This window comes from Acanthisitta chloris, unplaced genomic scaffold (assembly GCF_000695815.1).
Source record: "Acanthisitta chloris isolate BGI_N310 unplaced genomic scaffold, ASM69581v1 scaffold12051, whole genome shotgun sequence".
NCBI classification, from domain to species: domain Eukaryota; kingdom Metazoa; phylum Chordata; class Aves; order Passeriformes; family Acanthisittidae; genus Acanthisitta; species Acanthisitta chloris.
In genome coordinates this window covers 8066-23685 of record NW_008655494.1, presented here as the reverse complement: position 1 = coordinate 23685, position 15620 = coordinate 8066, and the positions used below count along the sequence as shown (strand labels likewise).

The following is a 15620-nucleotide window of genomic DNA, read 5'->3' as shown; positions in this document are numbered from 1 at the left end:
ATGAACTCCCTTAAAAGACTTTACTGAACTCCTATGTTACCAGCTACAGTTAGAATGAAGGACTGAGAACATGCATCCCATTTTTGATGACTCAGTTCCACAGATGACTACCTATCTGCAGACATGCTTCCTGATGAACCGTGTTTTTATAGTCCTTCCCAAAACCGTGTGTTTGTTTGTCAGCATGCAGATTTGTATAACTTAGTTAAAAATTATTAAAATTTACAAGCAAATTACGCACTCTTTTGTGCTGCCTGGCCAATCTTGCCTTAGTCTCCTCCAGTTCTTTGTGAATCTTCAGGACATGCTTATTCATCTTACGAATTGTGGAATGTAAGATCTCCCAGATGTAAAACCTAGAAAAGACACAAAGCTCAAAACACTATCCTGCGCTACTACATTACTCCGAGGTAGGAAACTAAATGTAGTTTTTCACAGAAAAATGTAACTGGGAGAATTTTAAAAACTCAGTATCATCTAAGACATCCACCAGAGTGAACAAACACTCAGCATATAGGAAAGCATACTTGTAAAGCGAGAAAGCTTTACAATCACTCTTTTCCTATTTCTTGCTGTACACTTCAAAACCAAAATTTTATTTCATACACACTGCAAGACTTTCAACACCAAACTGACTCCTCAGATCAAACACTCCTCCCGTTCTCAATATGCAACATACCAGTCGTAGTAGAAGTTATGTACCTCAACCAAAGACCAGGACCACACCAAGCTAGCAGCTATATAAGACAAAGCAACAGACTGTCTAGAATTACCTCCAGTGCTGTTCTACCTCAGCAGGCTTAGAGATTACCTGCAACATGACATGCTAGCAGCAATCTTGCACTGTCACATAAGCATTCATACCCTAGCTCAGAAAGAAAAATGCTAAAGTAGGTATTTTGTAGAAAGAGCAAAAGTTTAATTGTACCTTCTTCCCCTACTCAGTTTTCATAGATTAAACTATGTACTGTCCACCTAAAACAGTAACTCAGATACAAAAAACAACCCAAACCAAATTCTTGTTACCTAGTAAAATCATGCGCAAGCTCCGAGGAAAAGATCCAGTTTGCTACTGCAGCACAGTCAACAATTTGTGTCCGAATCATCTTGTCCACAAGCACAGCAATCATCTATATTTTGTGAAAGACAGACACACAATCTGAGTATAACATTCTAGCCTCAGGTAAAATCAGAGATGCTTTGATGCAACCCTAAATCAGTGACATTACTGAGTCATTTCACATACTTCAGGCAGCTGGGTAGTCCAGCATAAAACTCTTCAAATTAGGGGATCTATATCAATTGTATAAAGCATCCTAATTTTGTTTAACAATCTTACTTACTTCAAAAAGTGACGCATCAATCTTTGTTATCATACATACTCCCATACAAAATCAAAAAATACAAGCATCAGAGTTGGAATGAGGCAATAGAGACATAAGTACTAGTATGTGCCACTGAAGTACTCAAACCAGAGTATATATACCTGTCAGATCACCATAATGAAGGAGCTACTGTTAGCCTGCTCAAACTGCAACAGCCCTCAAACATGACAGTAAGCTTTTCTCTATGGGACATGCTATTTTCAGGAAAGAGCTAGTGCTGTGTACTTAATGGAAGAGCCTACTTGCTACAGACACTGTCATGATTCTGAGGGAGTAGCAAGCAATCTAGCAGGCAGCTGCAGAGAAGGGTTACTGACTAAGAAGTGGCAAGCTGTTCTGAAAAAAAGGCTTATCTTAGTTACTCATGTGATTGAACGCCACAGTATCTAAGAACCACAGCCTGCAGTGTATTTATCCTTACAACCACCATCGTCAAATAAGGAAGTGTAACTCAGCTCCTTTTAAGGAAGGAAAATTAAAATAACTGAATGAATCATATAGAAGACTCAGCACTTAACCTTCATGTCCCACGATAGCATCCTGTGCTCTATTCATCTTTCTGCACTGCCAGGAAGAATTTCTGATTATGTAACTTGATCTTCCAAGAAACACACATCCAGGATTTTGAGAAAACATTTAATCTCGATGTTAGTGTTTCCCTTTATGAAGTAACCACCACAACCTTGTTTGTAAATCCAAGGACTACTAACTCCTGCTGTTAAATCACTACCCGCAGCACAGTTCACTCATTAGTGCTATATGCCGTGTGAATACTGCTGCTAGTCTGAACCAAATCAAAGGATGTTCCCTCCCACAGGCATGGCAGTAAGGTCAGCAGTCTGAAAACAGACTCAGGACAAGTGTCCCGCTGTCCAGGCACTATTCCTTCTGTGTGACAGGGAGGTTGTGGATTCAGGGGGAAAAAGTGCTTGATCAGAAACAAAACACTGAACTGCAGTAAAATGCAAGGGAAGAAAATTTAACTTCCATGATCAAGAACAGCAGACCTTGTTAACTTCTGCACTTGATATTTTTTAAAGTGATCCTGGTTTATTCGTAAGAATCTAACATGACTATTTAGTCTGTGTTTGGAACCTCCATCTCAGTTTGGTCATACAAAGGAACAAAGAGGAAGCAGATATGGATATTAGATTGTAGCAATGAAATTTCTTCTGATCCAGTTAAATAGCATGAAAATGTATGTCAGATTGTAAATGTCACACTTTTAAGGTCAGTAAACTGGGTAGTAAGTCAATCATATTTTAAAAAATCTGGCTTCTTTAATCTTTTTACTGAGAAGAGAGATAACACCTTGCATAGTTATCTTCTAGGTGCTTGTTTTTTCCACTAGGGAATGGGCCACATATCTAGCAGCACATGCAAGGATTACTCTTGGTTCTCAGTGCCCCACTTCTGAAGTCCGGCCTATGCAGCTGAGAGCTACAGTCCACTTCCCAGCACAGTAAGTGTACCACAGACACACCAGTAAGTAACATGTCAAATAATCAATGTAGGCAAATTCAGCTAGAGTTCCTCACTGATTTCTATTTAGAGAAAAATGACAGCTGAGGGAGAAAACAACTGCTGTGAAGAAACTGAATATCTTAAACCTCCAAGGCTTTTTCTGTCGATCTTTTAGGGTGTTATTTCCTCTGACTCAAGAATGAACATAATCATGGCTCTGTCAGACTGGCCTCTTCTGAACAGCCACAACTGCAGCTCTACTCTCCTTTCCCACACCCAACAGACACCTCAGCATGAGCTTTGTGTAACAACTGGATGACTTTCACTAGCAGTTGATGCAAGAGAAACTCCAGCACTAAAAAGCCCCCAGGTTTCTACATTTTTAGCAAGGTGGCCTGCTTTTGGTATGAGATCTACATCTTATTTCAATTTACACATCTATGCTGTTTTCTAGTTTTGAACAAAACCATAATTTTGTCAGAAGTTATTCTGTTGTACAACAAACAGCATAGTGTGAATCTGAGTCATAATGACCGCCTTGGCCCTCCCACAGTGAACCCTTGAGGAAGAAGCAACATCACTTATGGTATATATTTTATGCCCAGCCTTCATTTTAGGCAGTAGAATCAAATTAAATACAATCTGAACTCTCCTTAAAATAAGATGACAATAGACAAGTTATTTTTAAAGCCTCTAAAGCAAACTGTATTTAAAAAAAAATTTAAATATGACCTCTGTGAATTAAAACTCAAAAAGATACTTGACATTCCAACCTCTTACCTGAGGATGATTCTTCCAAACCTCATATACAACCCTCAGAACATGGAGTTTCCCTTCGTCACTTTCAGCAAGCGTTTTGAAGACTTCATGAAACCTTTTAATAGACACAAATAGTCAGTGGAGGGGCTGGGATCAGGTCAAAAGAGCAGCAGATATAAGGCAAGTGGTTTAGATGGCCCAAAAGAAAATTTTGTAACTATCTGCAGCATTTCTTGGACAATTCTTCCTTGGAGAATATAACCAGCCTGAGCTAAAACAGACCACCAAGACATGAGAGCACCTAAAAGCAACTTACATCTTAGTGGTGAACCTACTTACTGAAGCTAGACTACATTTCTCACACTCTTAAAAGCAGGAGACACTTTCATGCTTTGTGTGCTTATCTATACACAGCTGGAGCAAACTTTGCTGCCTTTTAAGCCTTAGATCTTCCTCTTGACGTGTTTCCATAACTTTAGACACATATCCTAAGTGCTCTTTTTGAAGGAAATGCTGCTAGAAGCCTTTATTTTAGCAGTTACACTGACTACTATACAGCACTCACAGCCCAGCTTATTGTAATACAACCATAAAGAGTAAGAGGCTCTTTGTGATCTCACGGCTGCCACTGTTGGTGTGCAGCAGTGAAAACACCATGGGTCTAAGTGCTCACGTCACCCTGCCTCTTGTACTCCTGACTGCAGATTACTACCTACAGCTTCTTATCAACATTGCCTCTATAGAGCTCCCAGGTGCATGTTTTTATAACAAACAGCTTTATCTATTTTTCTATCTGTCCCTAAAGATAACTCATTAAGATGCATAATACTATCTTTCATGTAACAAAACCCCTTAGAAGCAACTCCAAAACACAAAGGATTAAAAAAAGTTATTTTATCTCATTTTTCTAGAAATGGTGCAGTAAATTCTTTATAAGTTCCAGTATATCTTTAGGGGATGAACTCTCAAGTATTTTAAAATGGACTTTACTGTGCTTTGGTAGACAGAAGTTTACAGCAGACTGTTTTGAAGTTTCTGGTTTTCTTTTCTCTTTGCTTTTTATACAGGTGTGACTGTCCTAGATTCATATTCATAGTACAAGATATTCCGATGGCAGTTACCCAGTCATTCAAATGTAAGGGGAATCCCTTGTTCCTCACCATAATTAATGAATAAGGAATTCTAAAATGAAGTAATTTTCCAAACATGTCACATTTGTTTGATTTATATCACATGGCTGTAATGTATATATTTCTGTTAATTCCATGCACACATATATAATCTGGGACTTACACTACCATTCCTTCGGTGAGCACTGTCATTAGTTCTCCTAATCATATTACATTGTGGAGCACCTTAAACATTGCTGAAGCTTGCAATCCACTTCTTTTATCATGCATTTCACTGTCAGAGTTAAACTGTTTTGTAAACCCCAAGATAATTCATATGGTATACTTACTTTGCCAGGGCACTGAAGGAGTGACTGAAAGACTTTGCAGCTAGATTGAGCAGAGTCTGAACAAAGACTTCTATTTTCAGAGGGTTGAAGGTAAATCCTTCACCTGCAAGTTATTTAAAGTTGAAACTCTAAGTACTTCAAGTAAAGCATGTAAGGTCCTCATAAAACTGCAGAGATAACTTATGGCTTTAACTCATTTCACAAAAAATAATTCCATTAACAGAGTTTTGCAAGGCTGAGCAGGGAGCTAGTGAAGACTTTTTCAGAATGAGCAGATTTTCAGGCTTCTATTTTGCCATGAAGAAAATGTGCAGAAAGAATTCCAGGACAGCGAAGAAGCTATAAGAGACACAGTTATCCCATCAACATGGAACAGCACTGATGGACAGCAGCAGACAGAGACAGCAAAGGAAACTACAGCTGTGCACCAGGATGAAGGCCTGGCAGGCCATAAAGAAGGGATGAGGAGAGGGGGAGGTAAGGATTATTAAGACACAGAGGCTGACCATTTGGGATATAGAAGGGTCCAGCAAGCACACACAGCAAATAAGACTACTAGGGTGAATGGTGCAAAGTCCCCTCCTGTACCTGCAGCTACCTGCAGCTGAAGACAGGCAGGAGGGAGAACATACACTAGTGGATGACGCCTAAAGCAAATCAGGAAACATGACAGTGGATCCCAGGGTAAAAAACCCACCAGGCTGTTGCTGCTCTCTGCTCGCGTAACAGAACACTTGCAAATATTGCAGAAACAACAAAGCAATCCCCACTGTTCAGATCAACTTTTAATTGTCTCTCGCACATTCCTCACTCCATAAAGCACACAGACTTTAGGAACCAATGCTGCCCGTGGCTGCAAAGCTAAGGAGAACATGAGTGGACTCCCATTGTGAGTTTCCATCTGTGGAAGATCACAGCCAGCAGGCTGGCTATCTTATCTGTTGGAGGACTGCACTGAGGGGAGGGGAGCTCTCAAGCAGAGCAGAAGCACTGAATTTCAGGGGTGAGGATGACAGCATGAACTGCCCTCTGTTGCTGAAGGCAAAGGGAATGTTAAATTCTTTCAATCTGACAGTAATAACAGGAAAACACATCAAGCTCTGGGTTACCTGTTACGAAAACCAAGCCTGACTCTGCATGTAAGACATTTACAAAAAAACCTAACAATGGAATTTTATTTACATTTCCAGATAAATTGAAACCAGCTATTAGAAGTATAAGCATACAGTTCTGTTAACCATCACACTCATAGCTCCAAAGCATGGCAGATCAGTCAACACACAGAATAAATTATAGCCTGCCGAAGCCTAACAGCATATAACTTACCATCATCATCATCCTGGTTTGGATTAGGGACATCTTTTAAAATGCTGAAGATTTCATCATTGCTGGCCTTATTTTTAATAGCAATTGTTAAACAGAGTGCCACAGTATATCCAGGAAGTGACCCTGAACAAAGACCAAAGAGGTCAAAAATACATAAAATGAAGTGAGCATTTTCAACATCAGTTTGCCTCTCAGAGAAACAAGTACACTTCCCAGCTACACCTAAAACCAGCTGTTTTCAGTATCATTGCCCACATCAATATTCTATAAAATTGCTCAGCTCGTTTTCTGGTCTCCACATTAAATTCAAAACTTTGAGTAGAACCTTTAGAGCTGAGGTCAGGTAATCCCTGAATAAAGCTCTACTTCAGCTTCCTCACTGTATCTTTGATGATGCCATCTTTATGCTTAGGATTGTATATACACCAGGTAATAAAAGGAATAATCAGGTATCTCCCTCAGTCTCTGTATTATCAGCTCCCTCTTTATGCTTCATTACATCAAGTTTACTGGTAAAATATTCTACTGTTACATGCAGTTCAAAGAAACCCCTCTCATTATCACTTCATATGCTGACTTTTGCAGACTATCATGCCCAAACAGGATGAATAGTACAATTTTAGACTTCTGGCAAGTAATACTGCACAACACTCCAACAACCTCCGCAACAGTAACTTCATGTATCTGGATTTTATTCTCTTCATAAGTAGCAGAGAGGATTTTATGACAGAGATCCAGCCTTAATATGTATTAATTGCTCACATGAAGCCTATTTACCTGTATGAAAATCATGCACATTTATTTGAGTTGTATTCTTCTTTACAAAGACAACTGATACTACACTCAATCTAGTGTGCTCCCTTGCTCTCAAACACTCCTTCAACTTGACCACTAGTAACTTTAATACTTACTGTTACTTTCATCTCCATATTTGTAGATGCACACAGGATTAGCAGGACTGAGGACAGAAAAACTTGCAGGAACAATGTCTATTATTCGCTGATGGTAGGAGAGTCTGGAAATAACAAGAATTGAAACAGGAATAACATCACAGCTAATTTTATCCTGACTGCTTTGTAACAGATTTCCTGTATTTAACTTTCACAGAACAAGAACTGGGATGTTTATACAACAGAATGGTAGTTTCTGCTGAGTAGTAAAAGCTCAGTAAACCAAACTTACTATTGCTTTCTATTTGAACTCCACGATGCTAGGGTTTCATCCTCATACAATTAATATGCCTTATGAAAAGGCTGTCTGGTAAGAAGTTTTATACAAAAGCTGAGATGAGCTGCAGATAACTAGTAAGACACTGCTGTTCAAAGCACAAAAAATATTAAACCAGGTCTCTTCATTTTACTTTGCAGATTCATTTCACTTCCACAAAGGTTTAATTTGCTACCAGAGCTTCCAGGGAAATGGAAGAGCACTACAGAAAAATTGGTTCCACTTTGCAGCACAATACTTTCACTCTTCCTATACAGACTCCACCCAAAACTGGATTAGTATTTTCACGTAGCATGTCAAATAACATGGGCTTTTGGCACATTTTGCTCTGTCTCTTGCCTACATACCTCCCTATCTCAACAATTTTAAGTCTAGACAGAGTGATTATGTGGTCCTGTTGGTGGCTTTGGATATACTGTGTCTTTGCACGGTTGTTTAAGGTCAATGAGCATGGGAGGCACCTAAACCAATCAAGATTAGATTCTCAGTTTTCAGTATAACTGACGGTGAATTCTCTCCATTTCTGTGAATGCTGAATACTTTCCAGGAATAAAGCCTGAACTCTTATTTATTTTCATGCCTACATGTTCTTGTAACTACAGGTATGTATAGAGAGCTCACTACCATCTGCACCACCTGTTTCTCGCTCTCTAGTGTCCTACAGCAGGCAAACCAGATTAAAAGTCATACAAACAACAAACTCATCTCTTAACTCAAACTGAATTTTAAGAACAGATCTGCCTAAGACAACAATCAAGTTAAAAGTACTCTTACAGCATCCAGATCAAACTTTGCCTTGAATGCAACTATCAAAAGGTAATACTTACCGCATGCACTTCTCCAAAACCTCTCTCACAAATTTGGGTTTGGGTTTTTCAAGGTCCTGAGTAAGACAATCTGACCTATCAAAGGACACAATGCAATGGCTTTTAGCAAAAGAATTTGTGCTTTACTTTCTTTTTGGCTTGGTCTAATAGGTGCAAAACAATTATGGGCGAAGGACAACTGGAGTGCCTGACAGCTTTACAGTGTAGGCAATTTTAAGACCACGAGGTAAGTTAATCACTACTTCCTTATTGGCAATTAGCATTCTCGGAATCTCATCTCTGTGCGATACATTTTCAAGTAACTTCCCTACCCCCACCAGATTGAAAATAATTTGTGGCTACAGTCAACTGGCTTTCCCTCTCCTTAGGAAAGGAACCTTGTGTGATTCCATGGTCTGTTCCTCCCTCACAGGAATTTTTGAACTTCTAGGTGGTTTCAAATGCATCAGAGATGAAGAAAACCCTCCAAAGCAATCACCTGCAAGATATGTGGAAAATGGCACTTTGTGAGAGAGACCCATGGAAGCACTGCCATCAAGGAAGATCCAGGCAAAGAAAAATCAGCTCTTTGAGGACTGTTGCCTGGTCAGTCAACACGGATGTATACCAGGATAGCCACCAGGCACTAAACTCCACATGAGGACAATACAAGACACTTAAATAAAGCCACAAAAGCATATTAGAAGGGCTGCACCCCTCTCCACAAGGACACTTGGGCAGATCACCTTCAGAAAGCATGTACAATAGCAGGCTGTGGAAGCTATTGCAGCTTAAGGAGGACTTAACCTCAAGGTGGTCTCTCTGGAATAGAAAGCTTAGGGGACCAGTGGTTAGACATTGGTGGAGTCCAGGTTGCTCCATCTAAAGATGCAAGCTCAAGACTTGGCATGGTAAAAATGGATGGCAGGGCAAGCTCTGATGGAATTTCAGAGACCAGGATTTGGCAGGTTGGAAACAGACCATAGGGTCTCAATGAAAGGTTTAGAGCAGGACAGAGAGCAACATTACAGAATGAATACAGGATATGAAGAGTCAGCACAAACCATTAAATGTAAATCGGGGAGTCATTTCTGAAAGACAAATTCTTTATGGAATGCTTACACTGGCTTGAGATCTATCACAAAGTTCACTAGGGACAATACAGTGACTAGAGATTAACAAGACAGTCTACAACTGAGTGGTAGTGAGCAGATCTCTGAAGAGCTAGAGGAAAGCAATTAACAAGGTCATTATTCTGTGATACTATCTGGGTATGTTTGAAATTTTAAGGCTCTTGCAATATCAGGTTTGAATCAAAAGGAGACAAACTTACCAATCTTCCCAGCTCCAACGGAACTGAAAGTTGCTCAGGTGGTGAGAAAACCAGTTAATAAATCTTTATTAAAAGAAAAAGAAAGATCCATTAAATGTCAGAAGTGCAGGAAAAATTTCAGTTGAGCTTCTCTTATAGATGCAATCTACTTGTCAAAGATAAGCACAAACCCTTTAGCTATTACAGCATTAAACAGGCATTTGTGTTGACTGACACAAAAGACTTCAGTTTGGAGAGTCAGAAGAAAGCTTTTATGGACAAATAGACAGCTTGTCATGTTCTGTCATTTCATACAGAAAGATGACATACTAAACTAACAATTAAAATGTAAACTCACTGTGAATACGCAACTTTCAAATTTTTCATGAGTCATTAACTGCATTTCCATACAAAAATTACCACTATTCTCCTGCTCTGGGTGGCACATATGCCGTTAACTCCACTTCCAAGCATCTACCCCAGACCACTAGAGGGGAGGAATAGCACCAGGAAACAGAGCACCACACAACAATGAACAGCTTTGAACATGCAAAAGTTGTCACCACTTTCAACTGTCTTGGATAGACAGCTAGACTTGTGACTTCCAGGGGAGTGTTCCTGGAGAGAGGAGGTGAGCAGTCAGTCCTCCACCTTGTCCTTAGACTGCTCAAAGCCAGAGCCCAGAAAACATTTTGAATAGCATAAAGTAATTCTAACAAGGGTTGCTGTCTCCTCTTGCCATAGCCTCTTCATTTTTCCTGTACACTGGATATTGAGGAATGTTTTCCATCATCTCCTAAACACATTTACCTGTCCACACATGTTGTATTCATCGTATCCAAACGCATGTAAAGCATTTCCGTGGCTTGTGCGAGCTTAGAGTTTTTTATTAAGGTTTATAGAAAAGCACTAGATAGGTCAGATGTTATTCCTCTCAGATTTTTAACAGAATATAATCAGCTTTTTGCAATGAAAGCTCCATGAGTCTATTCCAAAATCAGGTAAATCAAGTAAATCCATAGCATAAAAAAATGAAGAATATTGTGAATTTCACCCTCTAATCCCAGTCTGTGTTTCTTCCATTATTGCAACAAGACTGTGGGCTTCTGCCACAGAAAGCCAGAATTCACATCAAGCAACAAGCAAAAAAAACTGCACTGACATGGGCAGACACCAACCTCCTTACAGAGCACTGCTGGTATCTCATCAGTGTAGCTTCACAGGTTGCTGGTAATCCACAATCAATCTTTGATTATCACTCAATTCTTCAAAAAGTATGTCTACACTGACTTTACCCAACAAGGCCTTTATCCTTCTTACAGTGACCCTACTAACATAAAAAACTTTATGCACAGACATACACCCAATTCTAGGAAGATACTTGGATCTAATCATTGAGATAATGTGATTTTCAAACAGTGAGTGGTATCATGAAGTAGAATGAAAATCTGGGCATGAAATTCCTAGTGAATACACATCTGTTGACTGTCCTCAGTTTATAGCTTGATCTAAAACAACAACCTAACAGGATCTAAAGTGGCAGCAAGTAGTGGCAATGTGATAGTCAGAATTAGTTGGGAGACGTGCCTCTTTTCCCAGCATTTAACCACCCTGTCTTAGCTCATCGGTGACTATTAACCTTGTGAATGCTCCTAGTGTGAGCACTGAGTGGGAATTCAGCAAGTTCCTTTAAATCACCTGCTACAATTCCCACAGAAAATAAGAGCAGGAGTACTCATACAGTTGTTACAACAAAAGATCAAGTCTGTCACTTCCTTTCCTTCTCAGCCTTTAATATGCCTGTGACCACACCACACATTGTCCAGCCCTAAACAGGCTGCAGTGACAAACAGACGTATTGTATTTTATCCCCTTACGAAGACAGCACACTGCTTAGGAAGGCTAAAGTACCAGAACACCAACGAGCCTTGCCCACTTGACAGATCTAGATCTCTGCTAAGTGAGCTGTGCTGTTCTATCATGTGAGTGTTACAGGCAAAGTTTCATGCAGCTTCTGTAAAATATTAACACTACCAGGATTTAATGCTACCCCACCAGCTACGGAACAAACAAAATAACAACTGCATTTTTCAGCAGTGCAGAAAGGATACAACTTGTGGTAAAGAGCCAGGCTGAAGTTTGCACAGTTCAATCAGAAGCGTTGTGTACATGACTTCGATGTGTGGTGGAGACGGAAGCTGAAACAATTCTGCAAATATTACCTACAGAGAGGAAATCACAGAATCAGAGCACAGTTGGGTGTGGCCTGTACAACCCTCAGCTCCATTTCAGTAGTGGCCAGCCACCTTGACCGACTACCTATCCCAAAAGACCCATGTTGTTCTGCCCAATGCATGTTCCAGGAAAAAGAGGGAGAACCATATAAAAGGTAGTGGTAACCCTACACTGCAGTAATACAGTCCACTCTAACGGCTCTTACCATTTCATACTAACGAAACACCAGCATTGTACATCTATTATGTACAATGTACATCAATGCGGACATCAATTATGCACATGCGAACAAATGTAGCATGTAACTGTAGAAATGGGCATAGCCACAATATGACCTACTGCAGTGATAACACATGATCCGAGGCACACAGAAGTAATTTGATCCTGTCGAACAATAAGTATAAATATGAAACACATTAAATGAGGCCTAAGCATTTAATATGAAAGACTATATGTATTAAAATTACATTTACATCTTTTCCATTGTGTCCTCTTCTCTTCTGTATGGAACCTCATATAAAGCCACAATTTTAAATTGAAAACTACAACCAGCATTTCATACAACAAAAATATATAACACTCCCTGGTAGAAGATCCTTCTAAGAAAACTGGAAATAATCCTGCAGTCAGCATCTGTGTTTTTATTTTAAAGCTTGCCTATAGTAACAGCATGTCAACCTTTGAGGGCTTAAAAAAAATAAAATCTCCGTTGCACAACATCCACCTCTGAGTTTCTGTTTATTTTGCAGTCCATTTTCAACTAAATATGAATTACATCAGAGGAATCAGGAAACTTTGATTCATTATGGCTGATCATTTTCCTCTTTAAACTTCTGAATAAAGCTTAAATGAGTAAGCTCTAGAAAAATCTTACTGATGTATGAAATCAACATCTATTTGTAAGCTCCAAAAACAGCCCATGAAAACAACCTTGTTATTCTAAGGAAGGACTCGAAAGCACAGAGACTATAAGATGCTTGAGAACCTTTCTGTGTCAGCATAATTTGGACATACTGTCAGGACAGGCAAAAAGGTAGGGAGAACTCTGTTAGGTAGAAAATGGTTCCATTTCTCAAGAGAGGAAATAACAACTGGTCAATCCGTTGTTACCTGTTTGAGACACTCTATAAACTTATTTGTGATATTCACATGTTCATTACTAAATATTTAAGTATTTCAAACTGTCATACCACATTTTGTGAAAATAACAAGGCCACAAGAAAAATCAGGACACACACACTCTGAATGTCTGAGTTGTGCCCAGTGCAAAAACCACAGGAGTTTGGGCACGGCAGCCCAACAAGCCAATGAGGTTGCTCAGACATCCTCTGCTAACAGCTACCAGAAATACCCATATGTGTGTCTAGAAGAAGCTACAGGGAGAAAGGCCCCACATTTCAGTGTTCCAGGCAGCATGCAGCATTCTGTGCTCAACTTGACAAGCAACAGTGTGGAGCCTCGGGGACCTCAAAATTAGGAATACTCAGGAATGCACTGACAACTGCTTTCAGGCTATTGTTATTTCTGCCTAACTGTTATGTTCTGAACTTTAATTAACCTTTTCCTTTGTATGTTAGACCACATTATTTCTACAGTTCTGTGACTGACTGAAAAAGTTAGCAAAATTTCACAGACTGAACTGTTAAACATTATCACCAACGTGACTCTTGGAGAGAGATTGTAAGAGAGACCTTGCAAGGGAGTAGTAGTTAGCAGAATGAACAGAAGCATGAAAAAACTATGCTAAGCCTTAAAAACTCTAGATCTTCATCAAAAGTAAGCAGTCAGACAAATAATGAATATTTTAAAGTAACTCAAAATTGCAAGAAAAAAGGAAATTATTATAGTGTTAGTCCAAGAATTTGTACACTAATCTTGCACTTCTTTTCAGGAATCACATCACTTTTTACAACACTCATTGAATATACTTCAATGTTAAGGCAGATAATTACTCCTGATTTTAAGATTCCTCTGTTCTGAATTTAGAGCAGAAAAAGAACAAGGTGACCAAAGTAATACAACTTTACAGCAATCAGAATATTTGGCATTTTGGTGCCAAGAGGAATTCTCAATTCCACTTTCATAAAGGTTAAGTTTTATACTTAAGATTATTTCTTGCCATAATTAGCTCTGAAATTCCTACTTAGAGTTACTTCATAAAGCCTTTATATGATAAGTTGCTGTTATTACTGAAATCTCTTAATCCCTTCTACCTTTTATGAAAATCAATGAAGTTTTATACAGCCCTGCACCTTGAAAACAGACTCTTCAAAGAAGGCAGCAAAAGAAAACCTCTGCTGCTCTTCTGGCACACATTACAGTTACTTGGAATTCCTCGACATAAAGAATGTCCTGGAGGAAACACACTGCTATTTCACTGTAAGTTCTTTTCAGGGCTAGTAGAACACAGTAATTTAGAATATCCAAGCAAACATCATGTAGAATGATGGAGCCTAGCTGGAGAGAGTCTAGTCAAAAGCCTCGTGCATAAGGCAGGGTCACTGAGCAGGTTGCTTAGGGCTGTCCCCTGTTAGGTTTCGAGCTTTCTCAAGGATACAGACACCATGAATTCTCTGGGCAAATTCTTCCAGTGACTAATCACCTTTGCATTACAAAAAGATTAAATGGAGTTCCCGTATTTCAGTTTGTTTACATTTCCTTCTATATTTCAGATTTTATTTAAACTAAAAGTGACTCAAATGCAGCCATCTCTGAGACTGTGTGATACATTACACCAATCACATGTGGAACTTTTAGTTTGAGAAACTTAATTAGACTGGATTACTAGTGCATTAAGAAATTCTTGTACTTGATCAAAGCTTGGAGGCACCAAGTCAAAATGACAACAAATGCACAAAATTAACACCTGACTGTATATAACCAACTCATTTAAAAGCTGTTGCTTGAATTCAACAAGGTTCATGTTGTAATCAAACTGGATTAAAGGACCTAAATTGGAACTAACTTGTACACGTTACTCATGAAAAAATGGGAGCTACAAAGAGGTGATCTATAAAGTCCATACCTCAACTATGTGATAGTTCAGGGGGATCTTGTTATTTCCTGGGTAGCTCAACAGCTGTGCAGCACTGCAAAACCACAGATACATTTAATTCAAACATAACACAGCGAATGCGATGTAAAGATCAAGTAACATAGTTACAGAACATGCTTAATTCTGGGCAAAAGTTCCTATAAAACCAGCACCAAACAAGTCAGTAATCCTTCCAACGTCTGTTCATCAATCTAAAGAACACTTAAAAACAGAAACAGGGAAGAACACACCAGCATTGACTAAACTGTAACCTGTAATGATGTGTTTTATCTGTACGTAGTCATTACACTACTTGAATGCTATACTGCCACCCTCAACGGTTTTGCACAAATAGTGATCTGCAATTCTGGCACGTGCACAAGGAAACGGAGAAAAAAAAAGGTTCAGAATGACTTGAAAGCACAGTTAAGCTAATGGTTTATGTAAGAAACTCAGGTTTCAAATGCTTCATCCTTTAATCAGGTGGTTATCACCTATCATTACTGCGAAGCAAACAAGATTTGCCAGAGGGACTTGCATTGCCAGAGGGACTTGCATCCCCCCTAATCTTTTACCTTCCTCTGAAAATTAACAAAGACTATCCCAGTCACTG

At 39.2% G+C, this 15620-nt stretch overlaps 1 protein-coding gene across 1 annotated transcript in view; it reads right to left on the bottom strand.

Annotated features, from left to right (window-relative positions):
- Positions 1-241: 241 nt before the first annotated feature.
- Positions 242-15620, bottom strand: part of NCBP1 (nuclear cap binding protein subunit 1, 80kDa) — a gene marked incomplete at both ends in the record, with an annotated part of 22993 nt that continues 7614 nt past the window's right edge. The window contains 11 exons of the mRNA XM_009083925.1: positions 242-356; positions 1027-1130; positions 3630-3723; positions 5068-5170; positions 6394-6516; positions 7305-7408; positions 8448-8522; positions 9760-9822; positions 10549-10613; positions 11850-11960; positions 14999-15062. Coding sequence (XP_009082173.1) covers positions 242-356; positions 1027-1130; positions 3630-3723; positions 5068-5170; positions 6394-6516; positions 7305-7408; positions 8448-8522; positions 9760-9822; positions 10549-10613; positions 11850-11960; positions 14999-15062 — 1021 coding nt within the window. The remainder of the gene's footprint in view (positions 357-1026; positions 1131-3629; positions 3724-5067; positions 5171-6393; positions 6517-7304; positions 7409-8447; positions 8523-9759; positions 9823-10548; positions 10614-11849; positions 11961-14998; positions 15063-15620) is intronic.